This window comes from Peromyscus leucopus, chromosome 8b, assembly GCF_004664715.2.
Source record: "Peromyscus leucopus breed LL Stock chromosome 8b, UCI_PerLeu_2.1, whole genome shotgun sequence".
NCBI lineage: Eukaryota > Metazoa > Chordata > Mammalia > Rodentia > Cricetidae > Peromyscus > Peromyscus leucopus.
In genome coordinates this window covers 2,095,648-2,118,237 of record NC_051086.1, presented here as the reverse complement: position 1 = coordinate 2,118,237, position 22,590 = coordinate 2,095,648, and the positions used below count along the sequence as shown (strand labels likewise).

Genomic DNA, 22,590 nt, shown 5'->3' with positions numbered 1-22,590 from the left:
AAAATGAGCCTTCTCCCAGACCTCTACCTCCAGGGTTTCCCAGGTCTGCCAGCCATGGGAATTCTCCCTGCTCATTGGCCACTCATCTGTGACAGACGGCATTCGGGATAGTAAAATTTCCAAACGCTGGTCCCCGCGCATGCGCTAGCTGGTTTCCCGGCGAGCGCCGCGCGAACTTCCGGCCCCGGGAGCTGGTGGGGAAGCTCCCGGTCCCCGGGCGGCTCTGCGCGGGTGTCCCGGGGGCGGGACCGGAGCTTCGCGCAGTCGGGCTCGTGCGGATTCGGCCCCGGCGGGGACGCGCTCCTCGGGGCAGTGCGGCCGCCTGCGGCTCCTTGCTCTCCGGGTCCCCGGGTAGCACCGCTGAGTCCGCCGCTCTCGCCAGGCTGCTGGGGACCGTCCCCCCTTTTCCCGCGTCCTGCCGAGCGACCCTGGTGAGTCCCGGCCCTCTCCGAGGACACCTCCTCGGTCACTGGAGGGTGAGGCAGAAGGCTCGAGAAGAGAAGCGTAAATAAAGTGCTTGTGGTAGTGGAGAAGAATTGGAAACGACCCGAGTGCATCACTCGGGTTGGTTGAGAAACTGCAACACCCCCATGCCGCGGAAGCTTGTAGGTGCACTAAAGAAGAACCGTTGCTAGGTGAAAAACGCAAGACCCAAAGTGGTAGGCCCTTAAGATCTCATTTATGTAAAGCACACATAAAGCACCTGTCGATTCTGAAGATAACAATTTTCGTTCAGTAAAAAGCACAGGAGAAAATACGGCACCGTCATATATCAGATTGTTGGTGAATCAAAAGAAACATGTACTGGTATATTAACATTCCCCTCCTGTTTTTTAAATTATGATGCTCATGCTAATTAGTCTAATGACTGTTGAAACAAAAAGGGCAAAAATTCGAATCACACTTATGAGAATATTGTGAAGCAGTAGCAACATAAAATCCAAATACATGGCGTTGAATGGTGTTCATGAGGCCTCTATACCACCCCTTATCTGGAGTAAAATGTTTCTGGAATTTGTAAGCTTTTTTTGAAAAGATTTTTTATTTTATGTGTCTTGTGTTTGCCTTCATTATGGTTTTTTTTTTTTTTTGGTTTTTCGAGACAGGGTTTCTCTGTGTAGCTTTGCGCCTTTTCCTGGAACTCACTTGGTAGACCAGGCTGGCCTCGAACTCACAGAGATCCGCTTGCCTCTGCCTCCCGAGTGCTGGGATTAAAAGCGTGCGCCACCACCGCCCGGCCTGCCTTCATTATGTTAAGCGTACCACATTCATGCAGTGTTTGAGGAGGCCAATAGAGGGCGTCAGATACCCTGGAATTGGAATTAAAAATGGTTGTGAGCCTCCATGAGGATGCTGGAAATTGAATCTGCTGCCTCTGTAAGAGAAACACATACTCTTAACCACTGAGCCATCTCACCAGCCCTGTCAATTTGTAAGTTTTCAAATTTGAGAAAAATAACAGTATGGCCTATCAGTAGAGGGACTTGAGACAACATTCATAATTAAACACAATAATTAGAAAAAAAAATTGAGACCGTTTTGCTCTATTGCCCATACTGGTCTCTAACTTTGGGCATTCCTGCCTTGATCCTTACAGTTCTGGGATTACATATATACATCACCATGCATGTACCAATATATCCAGTGAAATCTTACAACGGAAGCAGATATGCTGAAAACATACCTTAAGAATAGCTGAATAGCTGGGCAGCGGCAGCACACGCCTTTAATCCCAGCACTTGGGAGGCAGAGGCAGAGGCAGGCTGATCTCTGTGAGTTCAAGGCCAGCCTGCACTACAGAGTGAGTTCTAGGACAACCAGGGCTGTTACGTAGAGAAACCCTGTCTTGAACCCCACCCCCACCCACCAAAAAAAAAAAAAAAAAAAAAAAAAAAAAAGAATGGCTCAATGATTGATTTTTTTCTTTAGATTTAGTTATTTTGTGTGTATGAGTGTTGTACCTGCATAGATGCATGTGCCACCTGCAGAACTGTTACCTGAGGAAGTCAGAAAAGGGGGTTGGGTCCCCTAGAACTAGAGTTACAGATAATTGTGAGTCACTGTGTGAGTGCTGGGAACCAAACCTGAATCCTCTGTAAGAGCAACAAATGCTCTTAACCTCTGAGCTCTCTCTTCAGCCCTCAAATGATTCCTGCACACACACACACACACACACACCAGGGTCTTCTAGATCCTAGGACAGCTTCAGACTTTGCACGTAGCTGCAGATGACCAAGTGCTGGCGTTACAAATAGGTACCAGCCCAGCCGGTTTAATGTAGTGTTGGGGAGCGTATGCTCGGCACCCACTGTAACAGCTGGCTCAGGGAATCTTTACAGCCCCGTCACATGCTTCATTCTGCCATTAAGCCTGAGCAGTTACTATAAATGAAGATCAAAGTATGCTCATACCAACAGGTGCAGTAGTGCTTCCCAATGAGTCGGATTAGGTTTTGCCATCAAATGGTCCATGAGAATCCCAGATTTGGGGTGTCAGATATAATAATAAAGGATTGTGGGTCTGTGTAGAGCCCACCATTACAGTCAGGCCTAAAGAGGCGTTAGAGGTACAAAAGAATACAGGTGACAGAGTCCCTAGACTTGCACCAGACTGGTGTATTCCACTCTTCCTCAAATACTGTTCTTTTACTCTTCCCAAAGGCATACGTGTCCCGATGCCAGCCCAGCTGTCACAGAGAATCGCTGTAGGAGACTGACAGGGGCAGCTCTGGAGCCCCAAGCTAAGGCTGACTAGCCCTGAGCCTTCGGCCAGGGGATGGCATCCCTCCAGGAGCTCCAAGACCATGCTCCTGGGGAGGAAGACGGACTCGTGATTGTGAAGGTGGAAGATTGCTCTTGGGAACAGGAACAACCTGCCCAGCAGATGGACAGCAGGGATTCAGAAGCCTGCCGCCAGCGCTTCCGCCGGTTCTGCTACAGGGATGTGGGTGGGCCACACGAAGCCTTCAGCCAGCTCTGGGAGCTCTGCTGCCGCTGGCTGCGGCCTGAGCTGCACAGCAAGGAGCAGATCCTGGAATTGCTGGTGCTGGAGCAGTTCCTGGCTGTGCTACCAGGGGAGATCCAGGCCCAGGTGCAGAGACAGCACCTCGGGAGTGGTGACGAAGCTGTCGCTTTGGTGGAGGACATACAGAATCAGTCATTGAAAGCCTGGCCACAGGTGAGGGTCCTTTCCATATCTAGGAGCCTGAAGAGTAGAGGCCATCTTCATGGAGACAAGTCTCTCCAGGGGACAGGGAGAACACCAAATCCAGGGAAGCACACACAATCCCAACGTAGCAGCACGTGATGTGTTTCTTCAGTAAATGTAGTCTATTTTTCATGACTTCATTGGATTTAAAGTGGTTATGGTCCAGAAAGGTTTTTATTTATTTATTTATTTATTTATTTATTTATTTATTTATTTATTTATTTATTTATTTTTGAGACAGGGTTGCTGTGTGTGTGTAAGCCCAGGCTGTTCTGGAACTCACTCTGTAGCCCAGGCTGGCCTTGAATTCAGAGATCCACCTGCCTCTGCCTCCCCAGTGAATCCAGAAAGACTTTAAGCTCCATACAACCACTCATGTTTTGTTCTACTTAGTCAAATATGGTGATAAGCATCAGATCACGGGAGGGTATGAGATGGTAGAGCCATCGAAGGGTACCCTGCTGTCTTGAGTGCTTGACCCTGGGAGCATCTGGAGACATGTGAATGAGCAGCTAGGGTGTGAGGTTCTGCCATTGACAGGAGGAACCCTCCACCCCCACCCCCACACACCTTTCTGCCTTGCTTAGTAGCTGTAACTCTAGCCTTTCAGGGATTGGTTCTTGCCCCTTGATCATGAAGTATCCTTGAGTATAAAACATTGCCTGATGTCACCTTCTTCTCTCTTTCTTTCTGGGCCTCCATTCAATCTCTTCCCCTACCCAACCCCCAGCCTCCTAATGGGTATGTCTCCTACCTCCTTCCCCCACCTCCAGTCTGGTCTCGGGGCTCATGGGCGTGTTCTGGTTACCGCACAGGGTGGACTCTCGGAAGTGGAGCCTAAGGCAGCAGCAGTCCAGGGACTCCAGGCCGCAGGGCCTCCCCAGAAGGCAAGAGCACAGAAGCAGCTGCCTGCACCCCAAGAGCAGCCTGGCCGTGGTGAGTAAGACTCTTCAGTTAGTAGTGTGGCCGCACAGGGCCTAGGTTTCTTCTCTAAGAGGGAAGCCCAGTCCCACGAGCACAAGTGTACATGTATTTGGTGTGAGCACAAGTGTGCATGTATTTGGTGTGAGCACAAGTGTACATGTATTTGGTGTGTGTACATATGCGGTGTAGATGAAGTCATCAGTCTTGGTCCTTGACCTTGGCTGTATGAAGCTCTGTTCTTTTCCTTCAGCCCAGCTTCCTGTTCTTAAAGAAGGACAGATAGGAGAGGTGATGGACGCTTGCTTTGGCTCTGCAGTTCATGTGAGTGAGCAGTTCCTTTGTTCTCTCTGCGGGCCTGGTGCTGTTGAATGTATGGTTTGACCCCTCTTGTCCTCACTCACAGCTGCCTGGGAGACCTGAGCTGGGTCACATCTCCCCATTCCAAACACCCGCGGCACTGGGAGACATCCCTTTCTATTTCTCCCGAGAAGAATGGGGCTCCCTGGACCCTGCTCAGAGGGATCTCTTCTGGGACATAAAGAGAGAGAACTCCCGGAATGCTGCTCTCGGTAAGCAGATCTATGGGGCCCTCTTTCTGCTGTAATCCTGGCTTTTCTTCCCACCCTTCCCGAACCAGGTTCTAAAGCTAGCTTTTTCTGAGTCTCCTCAACAGCTTCCTATGGTGTTCAAGTGTGTGTGTCTCTGTGACCAGCTGTGTTCTCTGTGTGCCAGCTCTGTGCTAGCGCCATGCTGGGGGCTTGCAAGGGCATTTTCTCAGTCAAATCTCAGTCTGGTATGCAGCAGTGTTTGTCCCCCGACAAAAGTCTGAGATTCAGTGAGTTTGATGGATCTTGTCAGTCATCATAAAAACAAAACAAAACAAGCTAGAACCCCAGCTGCACCCTGAAGCCACACCAAGTCAAGCCCTTTCTCAGCATTCCCTGGTCTCACTGGGAGTGGGTTTGGGGCTCCTCCTGTTCAAGGCTGCCTGCTGTGTTGTGTCTGCAGAGCTGGAGCCTAAGGAATAAGGGGGCCACAGTAGCTACACATACTGCTGCCTTCGGGTTACAGGCTGGGAGTGGGCCATCACTGGCCAGCCACAGGGTGGGGAACAGGCAGAGGGTCTTTGTAATAGCAGGTGCCTCTACGGAAGGATCAGCTCAGCTGCTCTCTAAGTCTGCCTCAGAACTGCTCATTTGCTAGCCTTTTATCATCTTCTCGTTAAAAAAGGACTCTTACAATAAATCACATTTTAATATTTTTATTTTGCGTGCAGTACGGAGAGGAGCATGCGTGGAGGCAGAGGATGGCTTTCTGGAGTTGGTTCTTTCCTTTGGCCGTGTAGGTTCTGAGTGGAGCTCAGGCTCAGTGGTTAGGCTTGGCAGCGGGTGACTTTACTCATCCAGCCATCTTGCTGGTCTGTCCAGTCATTTTGTAGGTAAGACCACTGAGGCTTGATCTGTCTGAGCCGCAGCAGCCTGAATCTCAAAGCCAGGGAGATTTCCCCGAGTTTCTTGAAATCTCTTCCCATCCCCAAATCAAGGGGAACAAAAGAGGCTTCTCCCCTCCTTGCAGGTTTGGGATCCCAAAGCCAGAGTGACAGAGGTCCTCCGGAGGAGGCTGTGCCAGTATTGTTGGGACAGACTGACTGTGAAGTGAGTGTGTCCTGGAACCCCGAGGAGGCGGAGACAGAGGTCTGGAGGAGTGACACCCCACCGAGGACAGCCCTGGGCCCGCTGCTGGTAGCTGGTCCTGGCCGGCCGCCTACTCGCAAGCGTCAGTTGCGGAATTTAGTTACTGAGAAGCCGCACAGCTGCGGGCAGTGCGGGAAGCGCTTCCGCTGGGGCTCAGACCTAGCCCGGCACCAGCGAACGCACACTGGTGAGAAGCCACACAAGTGTCCTGAATGTGACAAGAGCTTCCGCAGCTCTTCTGACCTGGTGCGTCACCAGGGCGTGCACACGGGTGAGAAACCCTTCTCCTGTTCTGAGTGTGGCAAGAGCTTCAGCCGCAGCGCCTACCTGGCTGACCACCAGCGCATCCACACAGGCGAGAAGCCTTTTGGCTGCAGCGAGTGCGGCAAGAGCTTCTCACTGCGCTCCTACCTGCTGGACCACCGGCGTGTGCACACGGGCGAGCGGCCTTTTGGCTGTGGCGAGTGTGACAAGAGCTTCAAGCAGCGTGCACACCTCATCGCGCACCAGAGCCTGCATGCCAAGATGGCCCAATCCGAGGGGTGAGTCGTCAGCGGGACCTGAGCAGCCCAGCGAGGTGGACACTCCCTGTGAGCCTCACAGCCTCCCTTTATTCCTCTTGGAGAATTCTCCTTTTGCCTGTGACCACTGCCAGCCTATCAAGGGACCCAAGGGCCCCGTACTCTGAACTGGCCTGCCTGCTCCCAGGATCCTCCCACCTGTCTCTCCCCATCCTGCTCTGGATTTCTTTTCCACCTGTTTTCTGGAGCTTCACAGTTTCCAGTTGAGTATCAGGTGGTGTAAGGTCTTGGGCAGGACCTAGAGATTCTCTCCAGGACCCTCCAGCCTTGCTTGGCCAGAGGCTCCCTGTTTCTGTCTACTTGTGCCTTCCAGTGGGGACTGGCCTCCATCCTCAGGGGACTGCTGGGCTTTGGGAAGGACCATGGGCCCGCACCAATGAGAATTTAGGTCCTGGGTTTGGTCACAGCAGCTTCCTGGCCTTTCCCTCTCCCCTCTCCCAACCTGTGGCCGCTCTACTGACCCCGGGAAGCTGCCTAGCTGTCCTGCTGTGAACCCGGACACACCTGCCTGCAGGGGGTGACTATAGCAGCAGGCTGACTCTGGAGAACACCCGCGCCTCCAGAAGTGTGGCTTTTGTTGTACTTAACACTAGCACTCTATCAGCACTTGGTAGCTGACTCCTCCAGCACTGTATTCCATGGTTTTCATCTGCATTGTGTGCAGATTCACACATGGACCCTCCAAGAGGGCTCGGCCCAGTGGGCTTCAGAAGAGTTTGAATAAACATGGAAACTTTCCTTGAGGCTGCCTTTTTTTAGCTGGCTTTTCTGAGTTGGGGGCATGGAAGTTATCTCTTGGCTTGGTCATGGTGTGTGCAGTCACCAGGGGGAGCCACATCCTGTGTCTACAGCCCTGTGACTGCAGCCCTGTGACTCATCCAATGGGTGCAGACCTGGTTTGGAAGAGCAGGAGCCAAGCATGACTTGGAGTCTGTCAGGCCCTCCTTCACTGGGCCTGGTGAAATGCGCAGGGACTGAAATGAGACCGACCGACTGAATGAGGGCGCACGCCTGCTGCTCTGTGGGGTCAAAGCTCAGAACTGCCCTGTGTGGGCTGGAAGCTATCAGGGAGGTTGATCAGCCCAAAGGAGTCCAGCTGTTACTCCCAACCAGTCCTCAACACCCCTCCCCTGTCCCAGCACGAGCTGGGCCTACACCGAGCTGGTGGTGCCTGGTCAGGGCCAGTCACTCCTTCTCTGACTCTTGCTGATCCTCTTGGTTTATTTTGTCAGCCTTAGGGGGCCTCGCCTGGGGATAGACAGAGATGAGATGTTCCTGTCCCTTATTAACTGATCCATGTGTGCCAGCCTTTGCCCTCAGGTTCCTTCCTCTGCCAGCCCCCAATTTATCACATCTGCCTGTGGTCTCACCCATCCCCATTCCCCACATGACGCAACCAAGGTGGTACTGTTGATCAAGCAGGTTCCCGTCAGCTGCCTATTCCTGCCTCTGTAAGCTCTGCGCTGTTGTATGCTTGGGTTTTGTGCGCTGCCGCATGGAGGACAGAGGGGAAAGGATGCTGGGGGCAGTATCAGGGCTTTAGGGCTGGCAGCTCCCTCCTGAAGGAGACACTTAGGTGTAACAAGATCAGGTAGGAACATGGGCCAAGGGCTAAGAATAGAATTGACTCAAGCTCATGGCTCAGGTGGGAACACACGAATGCCAGCCATGAAGTTATCAGTCAGAGCTGGAGAAGGGAGCTGGGCTGGGGGAGTGGAGCCCAGGGTTACCAAGAAAGGACAGAGTCCAGATGGAATCATAGCAGTTGATAGGAGGTAACATGTGTAGAAGGGGCAAGGGTCAGGCTCCAGGGAACCAGAGCCAGGGAGTAAGCTCTGGGCTTGGAGGAAGCCCCACCTGGCCCTCATGGCCTTCCTGGTGTCTGGGACCCTACAGGCGGCTGCACAGTTGGTGGACGCTTGGGACAGCGTGGGGAGAAAGGTAGTGAGATGCTCTACCTGGCCCAGCCCATTCCCAACACCCAGCTGGCCTCCAGCCCAGCCCAGCTCTGCTTTTCCTTTCCCAGGGGAAATACAGTGTGCAGGGTTCAAGGGTAGCCTTAATACTCAGCAGCCCCGGGGTGTCTGCGACGGCAGTTGCTGCCCTGGATGGTGTGTCCCAGGCTCTGGGCTTTGAAAGCTGTGAGAAGAAGAAGGTCCCAGTCCAGGTGAGCATTCACCCTGCGACCCTTAACTCTGAGCCATAGCACTCACTTCTAGCTGGGCCTCACCAGACCTTGCCTCTTTCTCCTAGAGCTTCCTTGAGGAGCTGAGTTTGTTCCGGGAGCAGCTGGATGCCAAGAGGGGTGCTGTGGGGTGTGCCCTTGTGGTTTTGATGGCCCCCAGTGGGCAGCTAAGGCGGCCACAGCTGCTGGTTCAGGAGCTGAGTCGCTGTGACGCCTTGCAGGGTTGCCCCAAAATCTTCCTGTTGCTCTCCAGTGGCCTCAAGGGTGAGTGACTAGGCAGTGACCCCAGTTCTGGGAGGGAAAAGTGAAGGTGGGGGGTGGACAAGAAAGCTGGGCCTTCGGTCCTACCTACACAGCCCTGGGGTGCTTCTCCACCAGCTGCCCGGGAGCCTGAAGCTTTCCTCACAGGTTTGGGGAGAATCTGCAGCCAACATCCTCACTGGTCACTGCTGCAGCTGCTGACGGAGGTGGGGGACCCAGAGGAAGGGAAGGCGGGCCCTAAGTCTCCCTGGCTCCCCAGAGCCAGTTACAGCTAAATCTATTCACACTCGGTTGCATCTGTTCTGAAAACCTTTATCAGCTACACACATGCATGGGCTGCAGGACATGCCTTCACACCTACACAGGACCACCCAGACTCCAGACTTCCTCCACACCCCACGCCTTTGCCCGAAGTATTCCCTCGATGTGCTGTGCCCTCCCTGGTGGCCTGGCCAGTCTCACTGTCGTCAGTGGTACCCTTCCACGTGCTGCTATCTGCAGTGACACTTCAGTCTCAGCCTTGGACAGGCACGCAGGCAGCCACTGCTGATCTGCTCTACTCAAAGGCCCCGTGGCTGAGATAGGCTTAGGTTTGGTCCTGAGGTCTGAACATCTTGTTAGGTAGTTCAGTCGTGTCTGAGTGGCCTAGAGGTGGAGAGGTGAGAGCTGTGGGCTCTCTAGCCTAGCACCTCTCCAGGTGATGCCACTTGGGAGTCCTCCTCCACAGGCCTGTGCTCCTCCAGGGAGGGTCCTGCCTCTGTGTGTATTAACCCCTAGGGTGAGATAATGAACTTGAGTGTGAGTCAGAGCCGAGGTCTGGCTTACGTCCATCCTGACCTCTCTCGTCCCCTCTTTCTCCCTGTCATGTGACCGCCGAAGCCTGCAGCAGCTCTGAGCTGGCCAAGTTTCCCCTGGAGCCGGGATCCTGACCCCTGACCCCTCGGGGTTGCAGCCCCACCCCATCCCTAACGGTCCAGTTCTCTGAGGGGTCCCTGGGCCCCGCCTCCCAGCTCTTTTGCAGAGTGGCTGAAGAGTCTGCTGGGGATACCTACTGCCCAGTCTTTAGGACCTCCTTGCGGGGGACCCTGTGTTTGGGAGATGTGGAGCCCTGGAAGCCAGAGGTGAGGGGCAGGGAGAGAGGCCGGTCCTGTGTGGGCAGATGCAGGTTGGGTGGAGGCCGAGAGAGATACAGACGGGGAGAAGAGGGACTGGGAGTCCCCTCAGCCCACTGTGCATCCCTAACCCTCTGTACAGTCCGACTCCGGACCAAGTGCACAGTATGACCTGTCTGGGACCAGGGCCGCCCTCCTACTAGCTGTGATTCAAGACCGGCTTGGGACGCAGCATGATGTGGCAGCACTGGGGGACCTGTGCCAGGCCTTGGGCTTCAAGGTCACCCTGAGGACAGACCCTACAGCCCAGGTCAGGGAAGTCTAAAACTGGCGGTGCTTGGAAGGAAGGGTGCTCCCGCCCCTAGGACCCTGGAGTTTTCCTTCCTGGGTTTCTCCCACATCACAGGCAGGAAATACATCTTATGTCTAGCCTCTGACTTCTTGCTACATGCATATGACAGTCACTTCTCTGCCTTCGGAAGCCTGCTATGGAAGATAGAGGCTGAAGAGGTGCCCCCAGCCCCATGGAGGGCAGCCAGGGGCTGGCTCAGACCTTGTCCTTGCCCTCACCACTCCAGGCATTCTGGGAGGAGCTGGCTCAGTTCCGGGAAAAGCTGGACACTCACAAGGGCCCTGTGAGCTGTGCCCTGGTGGCCCTGATGGCTCACGGGGGGCCACAGGGGCAGCTGCTGGGTGCTGATGGGCAAGGAGTACAGCCTGAGATGCTGGTACAGGAGCTGAGCTGCTGTCGGGCCTTGCAGGGCCGCCCCAAGATCTTCCTGCTCCAGGCCTGCCGTGGTGGTAAGAGGCCCTGCCTTAAGCCCAACCACCTACCCTGGCATTCCTCTGCCAGCCCTTGGCCTCCCACATTCCCACCCACCTCCTCCAGGAAGCCTGCGCTCTAGCTTTTCCCTGGCCCTCTCCATCCTCCCCACAAACTTGACCCTGATGGCTACTGCCAGCTCTGTAAGTCTGCTCCACTATTTATATGGAGTCTAGATCACCCAGAAGGTACCTGAGGTACCGCTGAGTAAAAGTATCTGCCTCCCTCCTCCAGGGAACAGGGACCCTGGGGTGAGGCCAAGAGCTCTCCCATGGTACAGGCGCTGGCTGCGAGCACCCCCAGCCCTCCCCACCCAGGCAGATGTTCTCCAGATTCATGTGGATGCCCCAGGTGGGTCTGCCTTCCTTCTGGAGCCTGGTGGTGGGAATCGTTCGTGACATACTTCCAGGACTGTCATCATGGTTCTGCTATCACCTCTGCGCCGTCTTTGCCAAGACTCAGGGAGGGACCTAAGTGAGCTAGCAATGTGAAGTCAGCAAGGAGAACTCGCTTCTTTGAGTTCATACAGCCTGAATGCTGTAAGGCTTGTGGTTTTTCCATCTGTCCTGCGCTCTTTGCACGGTCCTGTGCTGCCCTTGAACCAGAGATGACAAGACCCGAGGCAGTCAGGGTTCCAGGATGCTGCTAAAGGGGGTTGGCTCTTTTTCAGGCAGCCCTCCCTCCACTCCAGGAAGCTCTAGCCAAGCAGACATCCTTACTGTCTACGCAGCTGCTGAGGGTAAGTTATCGGGGACCTAGCTTCCTGCCCTGAGACCGGGAGTGATTTTACTATCAGCAAGAGCAGAGGCACCAGCCCAGCTGCATTAAGCCATCTTCTCCCACAGTTTATTCTTTGTAGTCATAGTAACTGTGGCACGCTTTTGTCAAGTGCCTGCTAGACAAGCACTTGCCAAGGTCTTCAAGGACAGGGCAGGTCTGTTTGCCTCAGGACCCTGTCCAATGCTTGGTACCTAGCAAATCCACAGTAAATGTTTGTTCTGCATTGACTCTACCCAGATACTCTACAAATATCAGCATCTGATACAAGAAGTCCCTGGCCCTGTTCTGGTCTCAAGCCAGATACCCAGAATCCCCCCTGCTTGCCCTTCTTACTCCTCTGGGGTTTGGGAAGCAGAGGGCAGCAGGCCAAGGCTGACTGACTCTCTGGCCCTATCCCTGGCCTAGGCTGTGTGGCCTATCGGGACGAAGAAAAGGGCTCAGACTTTGTCCAGACGCTGGTGGAGGTCGTCAGAGCCAACCCTGGCGGAGATCTCATTGAGCTGTTGACAGAGGTGTGAAGGGCAGGAACAGGGACAGAGAAAGCAAGCCTGGGTTGGTGGTAGTGTTCCCATTATCTCCCGCTTACCCCAGGGAAAGGAGCAGGCTCTCTGTGTCTCTGTCTCTCTCTGTGCCCCCGCTTCTCTCTAGAATAGTAAACACCTTTATTACTAGGAGGGATCGCTGGTGCTCACAGTATGAAATGGTCAAATACACATGGCCCCCTGGTCAGACCAACTCCCAAGCAATATATATATGGGGTGGGGAGCCTTTCCCACTGGGTGGGGCTTTTTTTGATGAGAGCAAGGAATCATGTTAAACCTCTGGGGCAGTGTGAGGCTCAAAGACGATCAAGTAGTACTTGAAACTTTAGGCTTACAGAGCAGGCAAGAGCCAGGCGTTGTGGGGCATGCCTGTAGCTGGAAGGTAGTGACTGGATCTCAGAGTTTGAGACCAGACTGGAATACATAGTGAGATTGTTTCAGAAAGCATCCCCTCCCCACAAAGAAACCCCAGTAGACAAGGACTGCAGTGGGTGTGCCAGACTGAGTCCCTCGGGGCCTAGCTGAGTGTCGTTCCTCAGGTCAACAGGAGGATATGTGAGTTGGATGTGCTGGGGCCAGACAGTGATGAGCTGCGCAAGGTCTGCTTGGAGATCCGCAGCTCGCTCCGGCGCCGGCTCTGTTTATAGGACTGACAGCCCTGCTACTTCCGATCCACCCCCCTTCAGCACTCTGTCATGGATGCAGCATCTTAGGCATGGGAACTCGGATAGCGTGCAATAAATATCTGTTCACGATCCTTGTGCTCCGGGAAATTCATGCTCTCTCTGCAATAAGTGAGATAACGGGTAAAGTACCTGGCATTAGATAGAGGAACAGCTGTGCTCCTGGGGACCAGAGGTTGGTTTGGGTCTGTGCCTCGCGTCTGAGACTACGGAACCTAACAGGGCTGGCCTGCATATGCTGGGAGCGGCCTAGGGAGAAAGAAGTCCTGCGAAGAACCAGCTCAGGGACCGTAGTTCTCTCAATCTCCACCTGGCTCTAGGAACCAAAATGCAGGAGAGGCAAGCCAAGTCGGGTCAAGACTGGAAGAGACCATTGCGGATACACCAGTGAGGGGATGACGCATGCGCATGGATTGTCCGTAATCCTGAGTTGAGGGCCAGCAAGTGGAGGAGGAGGAGGTTGGAAAGGCGAGCTTCTCGGATCCAGAGGGCTTCCACTGGCGGATTGCCCAGGAGGGCTCAGGCCGATTCAAACTTGTTGAGGCTCCCAAGCATCTCACACCAAATAGATTGGCCCAAAGGGGCGGGACCTTTCTCCAGTTTAAGCATGCGCAGTAGGCCCTTGAGAAAGCCTTATGGGAAGAACTCACCCATAGGCGGACGTAGGGCCGCGTGGCCTAATGGATAAGGCGTCTGATTCCGGATCAGAAGATTGGGGGTTCGAGTCCCTTCGTGGTCGCTGCAAGTCTACAACTTTTATAAATCCCACTGAAAAATTCCCCGTTCCCTTTGCGGTCACTGCAAGTGTACGGTTTTTATAAACCCCACTGAAAAAGTCCCCCTTCTTGGGTTTGCTCTCTTCTTTTAACCGCACGGCTCTCCGAACTCCCGATTCTGTCTGGTTTCCCGAACGACTTGAGAGCAAGTCCAGCATGCTAGTAATCAGTAAGTGAAGCCAGCTCAAAACAGGGTGCAAGCAGCACGACTTAACGTCGAGGAAGGAGGTTGTTTGCAGGAGGGATGGGAGTTGTCCGAAGGGCAAGGCAAAAACACTTGGATTAGAAAACTCAGTAGCCTATCCCGTTGATTACACAATGTGGTGAATGCAATTAATGCCGCTGAACAGACATCTGAAAATAGTTAAAGCAGTGAATTTGGTTTATACGTATGTCCACAGCTCTAAAATCCGTGAAACAATCTAATAGATTAGATTTCTCACAATGCGAGGCTGTCTCGTGCAGGCACACAGGTAATCCCACCCAGCTTTTGGAAGGTGGAGGCAGGACAGTAAAGGCCAGTCTTGTCTCAACAACAAAAAAGCAGTCTCCTTACAGGTCCAATGTAAATGTAAATTTTTAAATAGCAAAAATATGTCCAGGATTGAGTTGACCTTTCTCCTGGGGGGTGGGGAGGAATTTCTATTCGAGGGATTCGGTGGAAAAAGAAACGTCTTTCATCCCCGCCACTCCTAGCTACAAAAGGCGAGGGCGGGGAGCCCGCTCAGGTGATCAGCGCTGGGGGAGTCATTTGCTCTTCAATGTTACAGTGGTTTAATGAGGCTTGTAAATATGTTAGATCACACACACACACACACACACACACACACGAGCTAAAGGAGAGTCAAACGGACCCGAGGGTAATGTAACTGGGCTGGAACTCAGCCTCAAGCCAAAGATCTCAGGTTCTTCCAATAGGGCTCACTGCGCAGAATTTTTTCATTTTTTCTTTCTTTCTTCCCCCCTTTCTTTTTTTTCTTTTTTCTTTTTGAGGGTGAGGGTATTAAGTAAAATATATAGGCCAGCTCTATACTCTATATTTAAAAAAAAAAAAAAACAATAACAACAACAGTGAATACCTGTCCCTACCAAGTAAGAGACAGAGGGAGAGGACTGGACAGAGGCCGAGCACAGTGCACACTTTTTCTGGAAAGGGAACAGGCACTACAAAACACATGTATTATCGTGCCGGCCCCTGTAGTCTGCATCCCAAACACGTTTTCCCTACCTGCGGTCCCGGGTGAAAGGGCTCATTCAATATTTGAGTCTTGGACACCTTGCACCACAGAAAGATGTTATACTCACTCTAGACCAATGAGCTAAGATAAAACCAGTAATGCACATTTTTCACTTTCTTCTTCACAAATGCCCTGTTAGATCCCAAGGGTGCTCCGGGGCCTTGACTTAATCAGAGCTGGAGCCTTCACTGAGAATGGACGCGAAAGGCTGAAAAAGGGGCAGCGATTCGCGAGGAAGTAGTAGAGACACAAGATAGAGACCCGCAGAAAGAACGGAAAGAAACTAGTGAAAGATACATAACGCCTTCTTCTCGTCAGCCCCGGTGGCCTAATGGATAAGGCATTGGCCTCCTAAGCCAGGGATTGTGGGTTCGAGTCCCACCCGGGGTAGAAAGGCTGTGTTTTAGACACCTGGAAAGTCAAAATGTGTAAAGGAGAAACGTAATAACGCTTCAAAATTCGGGAGGTTTTGGCACACCTTTCAAGTTAGAAGTGATGTTTTGTTTTCAGATAAATACATGTTTTCACTTTACAAAATACTTTTCGACGGCATTTGCACTACTTTTATGAACCACTAATTATGAGTTGGTATTAAAACAATTGTTCAGAGTCTAGACGTACAATTGTATTGCGGTCTCCCCCCTCCTTTTTTTTTTTTTTTTTTTTTGTTACTTATGAGAGTCTTGTTATGTAGACCAGATTGAGCTCGAACTCACAGTCCTTCTGCATCTTCTTCCTGAACCCTGGGATTACACATGTACACCTCGACTCCAGGTTAGGTTATAGATTTTTAAAAAATCTTTTTCTGTGGTTGTTTGTTTGTTTTTTGGGACAGGGTTACTCTGTGTAGCCTTAGCTGTCCTGGAACTCACTCTGTAGACCAGGCTGGCCTCAAACTCACAGAGATTCACCTGCCTTTAATCCAGTGCTGGGATTAAAGGAGAAATTCTTACTGATTATAAACCGAATTATTTAGAGATCAACTTCCAAAACAACTGATTAGTTTTTAAATTCTAGATTGGGGCTTGGAGCATAGCTCAGTGGTAGACACAAAAGCACAGAATACTATTATATTCTTAGCTTTAGTACGTGTTTGAAATAGATAATACTGTTGTATGTTAAAAAAACGTATAATACTCAGCTTCATCCTTGGGGTAAAAATGCCCCCAAATACAAGCTTTGATCTATTGTAAAACTGGAAGCTTCTGATGCATTATGTCCCATGGAGCCTTCTTAATTGATGCTGTCTTTCACAGGGGCCTCCCTGAGGTTGCTAGTTCACCTTACGTGCGAGTCTGCATGCATCATGCAGCATGAAATTGCATTTTCTTTGTTTTAGTAAGAGCCACGCTGTGGCCGCAAGATAATTGTATGGAGGCCTTCCGGGTTTTGGCCCTGACCTTCTAGACATTCAGCCTTCAACAGAAGACACTTCTGTTTGTTTTGTTTTAGAACAATTCATGATTTTTATTACTTAGAAAAAAAAGATTCAGAACGAGGGTGGTGGCGCTCACCTACAATCCCAGCATTAGGGAGCCAGAGGCAGGTGAGTCTTTTCGAGGCCAGTCTGGACTACTCTCGAGTTCCAGGACAACCTGTTCATTGTACTGTACCTGGAAATTTTATGTAAATAAGATTTATTTGTAAAGTGTCAGGTTAAATATATAAAAATTAAATATAAAGAGAAGAAAAACACGCCTCTGCAAGTTCCTGGTTCTGTGGCCCGATGACCATAGGGAACGTATATGGAATCCTCAGCCTTCATTAAACACGACTCCTGTATACTACAGATGTCTGCCCAGTTGCAGATCTCATAGACAAAACTGCTCGCCCAACGTGGGGCTCGAACCCACGACCCTGAGATTAAGAGTCTCATGCTCTACCGACTGAGCTAGCCGGGCGGCAACGACAATGTCGTTCCCCACAGGCCTGTTGAAGTTCTTTAGGACTTCCGGGTTCTAGACTAAGTGGGACTTGTGACCGAGGACGAGCATCTAGCCTTAGACGGTGGTGGGTTTACCCCTCCAGCCTCCTACAATTGCACTGCCAGGCTCTGCGTGGCCCCTTCCGTTCTCAGGAGCCACAGGGTGGGGGCAAGGCTGTGAGGATGTTAGAGACCCCCGTTTAGGGCCTGATCGGTTTCACGACCTAACAACCATGGGCGAGCCTGCCTTTTCAAACTCGCCGCAGAGACGCTGGGTCCCTTGCCAAACGCTGTGCGGAGGTGAAGTTTGGGGCGTTCGTTCTGCCCTCTGCTGCGCAAGAAGCGAACCCCGAGTCCAGCTCTGGCTTCTGTATCCGTGTCTCTGAGCTGCGCGGGTCTTCGGGCCGAGTCCAGGCCGGAGTGGGCTCGGCCAAGAGACAGGATCTGCGGTTCCTTGGAGGACCCCGGCTCTTCCCGGATGCTTGAGCTCCTGGGGCCTAGCGGATCAGGAGGCGGCAATCCCCTGTCTCATTCTCGAGGTTCTAGACTTGGATTCTATTTGGGGTGAAATTTCGAGTCGGGGTCCACCTTGAGATTGCATTGCTCACGCGAGCTTTCTGACTTCCCTTTCCCGGAGGACGGTGGTCCCTGGTCACTCATGCCTAATGCTGGGCCTCAGGGCTGGGGTCGGACCTACCTTGAGTGTGTGAGAACTTTCCCTTCCGTCCTCACGGTGCCGCACCTCCCTCCGTTTTCCGGAACCCACAGAGAAACGAACTCGGAGAATCCCTCCAGGCAGGACTAGAGGAACCGCGTCCACGGAGGCGGTGTCAATCGGGTGAAGATATCCAAGGACTAGTTCCTGGCCTATCCCCGCAGTGGCTCGTTGGTCTAGGGGTATGATTCTCGCTTTGGGTGCGAGAGGTCCCGGGTTCAAATCCCGGACGAGCCCGTAATTCCTTTTATACTTTTTAGAGTGAAAACGAGTTCAGCGAGGTGCTAGATCCTGGGACAGAGTCGATGGCATAGCACAACTTCAGGCATTAAGTATTCTGGGTCGCCTGTCGCCAGCCCTGTTCTGCCAGATATCTCTGGTTTAACGCAGCTCTGGGGTCTTAGTGCAGCTAGAGGACAAACGGCTTGCGATGTAGATCCTAGCAGAGAACAAGGACAAATCCCTCCCTGCCACCCCTGTCTCCGCAGATGCCTGGGTGTCGCAAGCCAGGCCTCTCAGGAACCATCTACGGCCCTGGCTCAGGTCGTGAAGTTAAATTCTGGCGAAGCGGGTGTTCTGAATCACCTTCTGGAAATGCTGCCCTCTGTGCCTTCCACAACCTCGGGGAGGAGATGGCGGCAGCAGAGGTTGTGTGCCCTCAGCCTTGGGACCACCACGATAGTGCTGGGCACCTGGGCTCCGACTGTTTTCTGCACACTACAGTATTATTAGATTTTATTGTTTGATTTCAGGTATGGCAAGACCTTTAGAGGAGATGACTGCCCCTAAAAAGATAGTTTGCTGCTCACCGAGGCGAGAGAATGGCGTCTCGGCTGTGTTATGAAGGCAGGTGTGGCCATCGAGGTGGGGGAGAGGGCAGAGAACTGCTTACGCAAACACAAAATGGAGTCAGAGCGAGAGGACTTGACCTTAATCATTTCAACATCAGCGACCAGGGTTAGGAATCACCGTGTCTTTAGCTCATCCGCTTTGAGGTGACATGGTAGAAACTGCAGGGCCATGCCAAGGAGGGAGTGGGGCCCCACACTGATCTAGGGACAGATAGACAAGACTCAGCCTGACCTGGAGACTTTCCCTGTAGGCAAATCCTACGGCGGGCTTGATGAGCTGAGCCTACCGGGTAATGGGGAAGGGGGTCCCCATATGTGATCAGAAGCAGCCTTTGATTTACACTAAACTCATCGGATTACACTTCTGGACTTGGGGTACCTCCTGCAGCACTTGCTGGCCTGGGCAGAGCCACGTCTGTGCCCACACCCTGCTTAGCTGCCACACCTCACAAAGGCACGCTAGGCGGCTAGACAAGTGCAGGGTGGTGTCTCTAGAGTTGGGGTCCCACCCACAAACTCTTATTCAGACACAGAATTAGGGGGACTCCTAAGAAGACACTGAACCTGCTCTGGGTTATTACAGGTTGTATGAAATATCAATGTTCAGACTAGGTTTAGCCTTGAATGAATCCATTTTATAAAGCACCAGTTTTCATCTGAGTCACTCCATCTTGAACACAAATGTTAAGAAAGAATGACTCTGTCTTGTTTATACAAGTAAACAATGGCTGTCTGCCAGCACAAGGAGGCAGATCGGCAACATGTTTCTACCGGTAGATAACAACACCTAGGAATGCATTAAATCCTATCGCTCACATCAGATGGAACCCTTCAGAAGGAGCTTCCTGAGACCAAAGGGTGGCAGACATGCTGACTAGTCATCCCACCCTGCCACGTATTAGGAATTTTATCTAGGGAAATTGTCATAGCAAAGGACCTCTGCCTCCAGACTAAGGCTCCAGTGCACTTTCCACCGCCTGCTACACTCAGTTGGTTTCAAACTGCCTTTCTAAATGGCTGGTCACCCGGTGTCTCTGTCTGAACGACACTGGACTGCAGTGCATTAGGATGTGCGTATCTGGTTACTACAAGCTCTTGCTACTGCGTCAGTTCTCTATCTCTGACTTCGGGACAGCCTTTCTGAAATCTGAAGCCTCTTTTTACACACACACACACACACACACACACACACACTCACACACCACACACACATACACACTCACACACACATACCACACACACATACACACTCACACACACACACACTCACACACCACACACACACATACACACTCACACACACACATACCACACACACATACACACACACACACACTCACACACCACACACACATACACACTCACACACCACACACACACACATACCACACACACATACACACTCACACATACACATATACATATACACATTGTGAGAAATGTAATGCGTGATCTCATAGTTAATATTAATTAGTAAAATTGGAATAGAAAGAACCTGTGATTGCCAACATCCAGGTATCTATCAAGTCAGGACTACTTGGCAAAGAGCAGGCAAGAAAACCAAATTAGATTGTGAATTTATTGTTATTCAATAGATTCTGACATTGTGGAAAGACAAACCAAATGTGTCCCTCTGTGACATTAATGCACTCAAGGTGCTGGCCGTGTCCACCCAGCTAGTGGGCTGGTTTAGGTTGAGAGGCAAATACATCTAAATCAAACTCAGGGAAGGCAGCCTGAGGGCCTGCACCAGCATAGATCACCCAAGACTCAGCTGGATTCTGGGACGCGGTACCGAATCTCCACTGTGGAAGATACAGAGATCTGCATCCACACCCAAAGCAGAGTGATGGCCCTAGACCAACTGCACTGCACAGCTTCTTCCTGACCACCTCCATGCTCAGTTCTTGAGTCTGGATAATGTGTCCATGGCTCAGAGACCGTCAGGAGGCTCCTACATGCACAGTTCTCAGCCTTGGAGTGGAGCAATTGGAAAAGTGGTTTCGTGCAAGATCCAGAGCTGTGCAACTCTGCATCCAGGACTCCGTTGGGCCTCCCCAAGTCAGCCTTCCAATGTCTTATTGTGCTCAAACTGAGGTTTGCACCAGAGAGGAGCTTGTGGGTCCTTTCCTGCCTCCTCTACCTCAGGCCAGAGGCGCTAGGGTGAGGGCGGGGGCGGGGGCGGGGCGGGGGCGGGGGCGGGGTGTTGGCTCTTGGGTTCTTGAGTCCCAAAGAGAAGTAGCACGTTATAGCTGTCACTCCGCTGTCTGATGACGAATTTGAAGTTCATGTATGGTTGTGAGGTTTGGGGTCAGACGATCACACCAGACAGCCCGCGTTGCCTGGGAAACGTGGAGACCTCTCTGGACCTCCTTTGGGAGCCCGCTTCACTAGCAGGTGTGGTTGGCAGAAGCCCCAGCTCCTCCAGTCCAGGAGACCTGGACGCCCTCTCAGGGTTCTGGAGCAGATGTCCAGCTCTCTTCCCTAACAAATTCCAGTCCATGAGGGGAAATGGCAGGAAAGCTGAAGGTTATGGCAGGGTGTGGTGGGTCACACCTTTAATTGTAGCTGGGAGTGGCAGTGCGTGCCTATAACCCCAACACTTGGGAAACAGAGACAGAAAAAAAAAAAAAAAGCAGGGGAAAAAGAAGCAACAACCCAATCATGTTCACTGTCCTAGGCGTTTCAAATCACATGGTTGGGGCCCTTTTGCTCTACTAAAAAGTTGTGGGTAAGTGAAGACTATCTCTTCAAGTTTCAGCTTTTGGTAGCTTTCTATCGTTACATTGGCAACTGAGACCTGTAACAGCAGCAGGGACGCCCTCTAGTGTTCTGCCCTCATGCCAGCCTCCAGTCCTGGGGCTTTTCTATCGTTCAAACAGCTCTCCTCCGATGATTGGAGCTGGGTGTGGAGGTGCACATGCCTTTAACCCCGGCACTCTTGGAGGCAGAGGCAGGTGATCTCTGTGAGTTTGCCGACAGCCTGGTCTACAGAGTGAGATCCAGGACAACCAGTGCTACACAGAGAAACCCTTGTCTCAAAAAAACCAACAAAACAAAACAAACAAAAAACTGTCTCCAAAAACAAACAAACAAACAAAAAATAGTAATTTTTGTTGTTATTGTTTTGTTTTCCAAGACAGGATTTCTCTGTAGACCAGGCTGTGCTGGAACTCACAGAAATCCACCTGCCTCTGCCTCCTGAGAGCTGGGATTAAAGGCGTGAGCCACCACTGTCCAGCACTAATAGTAATTTTGACAGTGCTCTATGGTTAAGAAAGAGCTCGTTTGTCTCATAGGTACTTAGATCCCACACCATTACAGCTTTTACAGCAAAACTCCCAAACATCTTATATGGTGTATTGATTAGTTTCCTATAGCTGTTCTTACAAATGACTAGAAGCTGGGTGGCTGAAAACAGTCGAAAGGAATTCTTGCAGCCAGCAGCTTTTCCTTGAGGTATTTACAAGGCCTGTGTCCTCTCAAGGCTCTGAGGAGGACACTTCCTTGTCTCTCCCAGACTCTTGTAGCTGCCCGCAATTGTTGTGGAATATTATTTTGACTATGTAAAGATGTGTTACATTGTTTATGTTGTGGAATATTACTTTAACTAGGCAAAGATGTGTTGCATTTGTTTATGCTGCATTTGTTTAACTACGTAAAGATGTGTTGCTGTTTCACCTTGCTGCCTAAGGCACCTGATTGGCCTAATAAAAAGCTGACTGGCCAATAGCTAGGCGGTAGGGGGTAGGCGGGGCTGGTGGGCAGAGAGAGTAAATAGGAGGGGAATCTAGGCTCTAGGCTGGAGAGAAGAAAGGAGAGAGAGAATGAGAGGGAAAGAGAGGGAGACACCTGGAGCCAGCCAGGCAGCAGCCAGGCAGCCAGACATGGAGCAGGACATACAGAATGAAAGGTAAAAGCCCCGAGGCAAAATGTAGACAAAGAGAAACAGGCTAATTTAAGTTATAAGAGCTAGTGGGACAAGCATAAGATAAGACTGGGCATTCATAACTAGTAATAAGTCTCCATGTCATGATTTGGGGACTGTTGGTTCAAGAAAGCCAGGTACATGCAATCTGTATTGTTCTTCAGTTACAGACACATGCCTCGTCAGACTAGTAGTCTGTGGTTTTGTCTTGAGTTTCAGTCATTCCATGGGGGCTTATTCCACATCACTATGACCTCACTTGACTTTACTAATTACATCTGCAAAGACCCCTGTACTATGAGGTCCTGGTAGACGTGGATTTTTGTTGTTGTTTGTTTTAAGACAAAGTCTCACTGTGTAGCCAAA

The 22,590-nt window shown here is 51.5% G+C and overlaps 2 protein-coding genes and 4 non-coding genes across 7 annotated transcripts; 5 read left to right on the top strand and 1 right to left on the bottom strand.

The window, feature by feature from the left end:
- Nucleotides 1–343: 343 nt before the first annotated feature.
- Znf213 (zinc finger protein 213) lies at nt 344–7,149 on the top strand. Of its 2 annotated transcripts, none has more exons than XM_028853962.2 (6): nt 344–431; nt 2,661–3,177; nt 4,023–4,143; nt 4,382–4,452; nt 4,535–4,700; nt 5,707–7,149. In XM_028853962.2, exons 2-6 carry the CDS (start codon nt 2,776–2,778, stop codon nt 6,369–6,371), a joined length of 1,425 nt encoding a protein of 474 aa, XP_028709795.1. In that variant the 5' UTR covers nt 344–431; nt 2,661–2,775; the 3' UTR covers nt 6,372–7,149. The 2 variants fall into 2 exon arrangements, with proteins under 2 accessions (XP_028709795.1, XP_037056775.1); XM_037200880.1 differs by lacking the exon at nt 344–431 and adding an exon at nt 561–659.
- A 2,953-nt stretch (nt 7,150–10,102) lies between these two features.
- LOC114680766 (putative caspase-16) lies at nt 10,103–12,864 on the top strand. Its single transcript, XM_028853923.2, has 6 exons — nt 10,103–10,274; nt 10,543–10,765; nt 11,022–11,138; nt 11,458–11,526; nt 11,973–12,079; nt 12,649–12,864. The coding sequence occupies exons 2-6, from the start codon at nt 10,624–10,626 to the stop codon at nt 12,754–12,756; spliced, it is 543 nt and encodes a 180-aa protein (XP_028709756.2). The 5' UTR covers nt 10,103–10,274; nt 10,543–10,623; the 3' UTR covers nt 12,757–12,864.
- A 594-nt stretch (nt 12,865–13,458) lies between these two features.
- On the top strand, nt 13,459–13,531 carry Trnar-ccg. Its single transcript has one exon. It is a non-coding gene; the product is annotated as a tRNA-Arg (tRNA).
- Nucleotides 13,532–15,123: 1,592 nt separating this feature from the next.
- Nucleotides 15,124–15,196, top strand: Trnar-ccu. Its single transcript has one exon. It is a non-coding gene; the product is annotated as a tRNA-Arg (tRNA).
- A 1,438-nt stretch (nt 15,197–16,634) lies between these two features.
- On the bottom strand, nt 16,635–16,707 carry Trnak-cuu. Its single transcript has one exon. It is a non-coding gene; the product is annotated as a tRNA-Lys (tRNA).
- Nucleotides 16,708–17,610: 903 nt separating this feature from the next.
- Trnap-ugg lies at nt 17,611–17,682 on the top strand. Its single transcript has one exon. It is a non-coding gene; the product is annotated as a tRNA-Pro (tRNA).
- Nucleotides 17,683–22,590: the final 4,908 nt, after the last annotated feature.

Coding starts and splice junctions, on each gene's coding strand:
- Znf213 (XM_028853962.2), top strand. CDS start 2,776: ATGGCATCCCTCCAGGAGCTCCAAGACCATGCTCCTGGGGAGGAAGAC. Junction 3,178..4,022: donor CATTGAAAGCCTGGCCACAG/GTGAGGGTCCTT, acceptor GTTACCGCACAG/GGTGGACTCTCGGAAGTGGA. Junction 4,453..4,534: donor GCTTTGGCTCTGCAGTTCAT/GTGAGTGAGCAG, acceptor CCTCACTCACAG/CTGCCTGGGAGACCTGAGCT.
- LOC114680766 (XM_028853923.2), top strand. CDS start 10,624: ATGGCTCACGGGGGGCCACAGGGGCAGCTGCTGGGTGCTGATGGGCAA. Junction 10,766..11,021: donor GCTCCAGGCCTGCCGTGGTG/GTAAGAGGCCCT, acceptor TCCCTCCTCCAG/GGAACAGGGACCCTGGGGTG. Junction 11,139..11,457: donor GATTCATGTGGATGCCCCAG/GTGGGTCTGCCT, acceptor GCTCTTTTTCAG/GCAGCCCTCCCTCCACTCCA.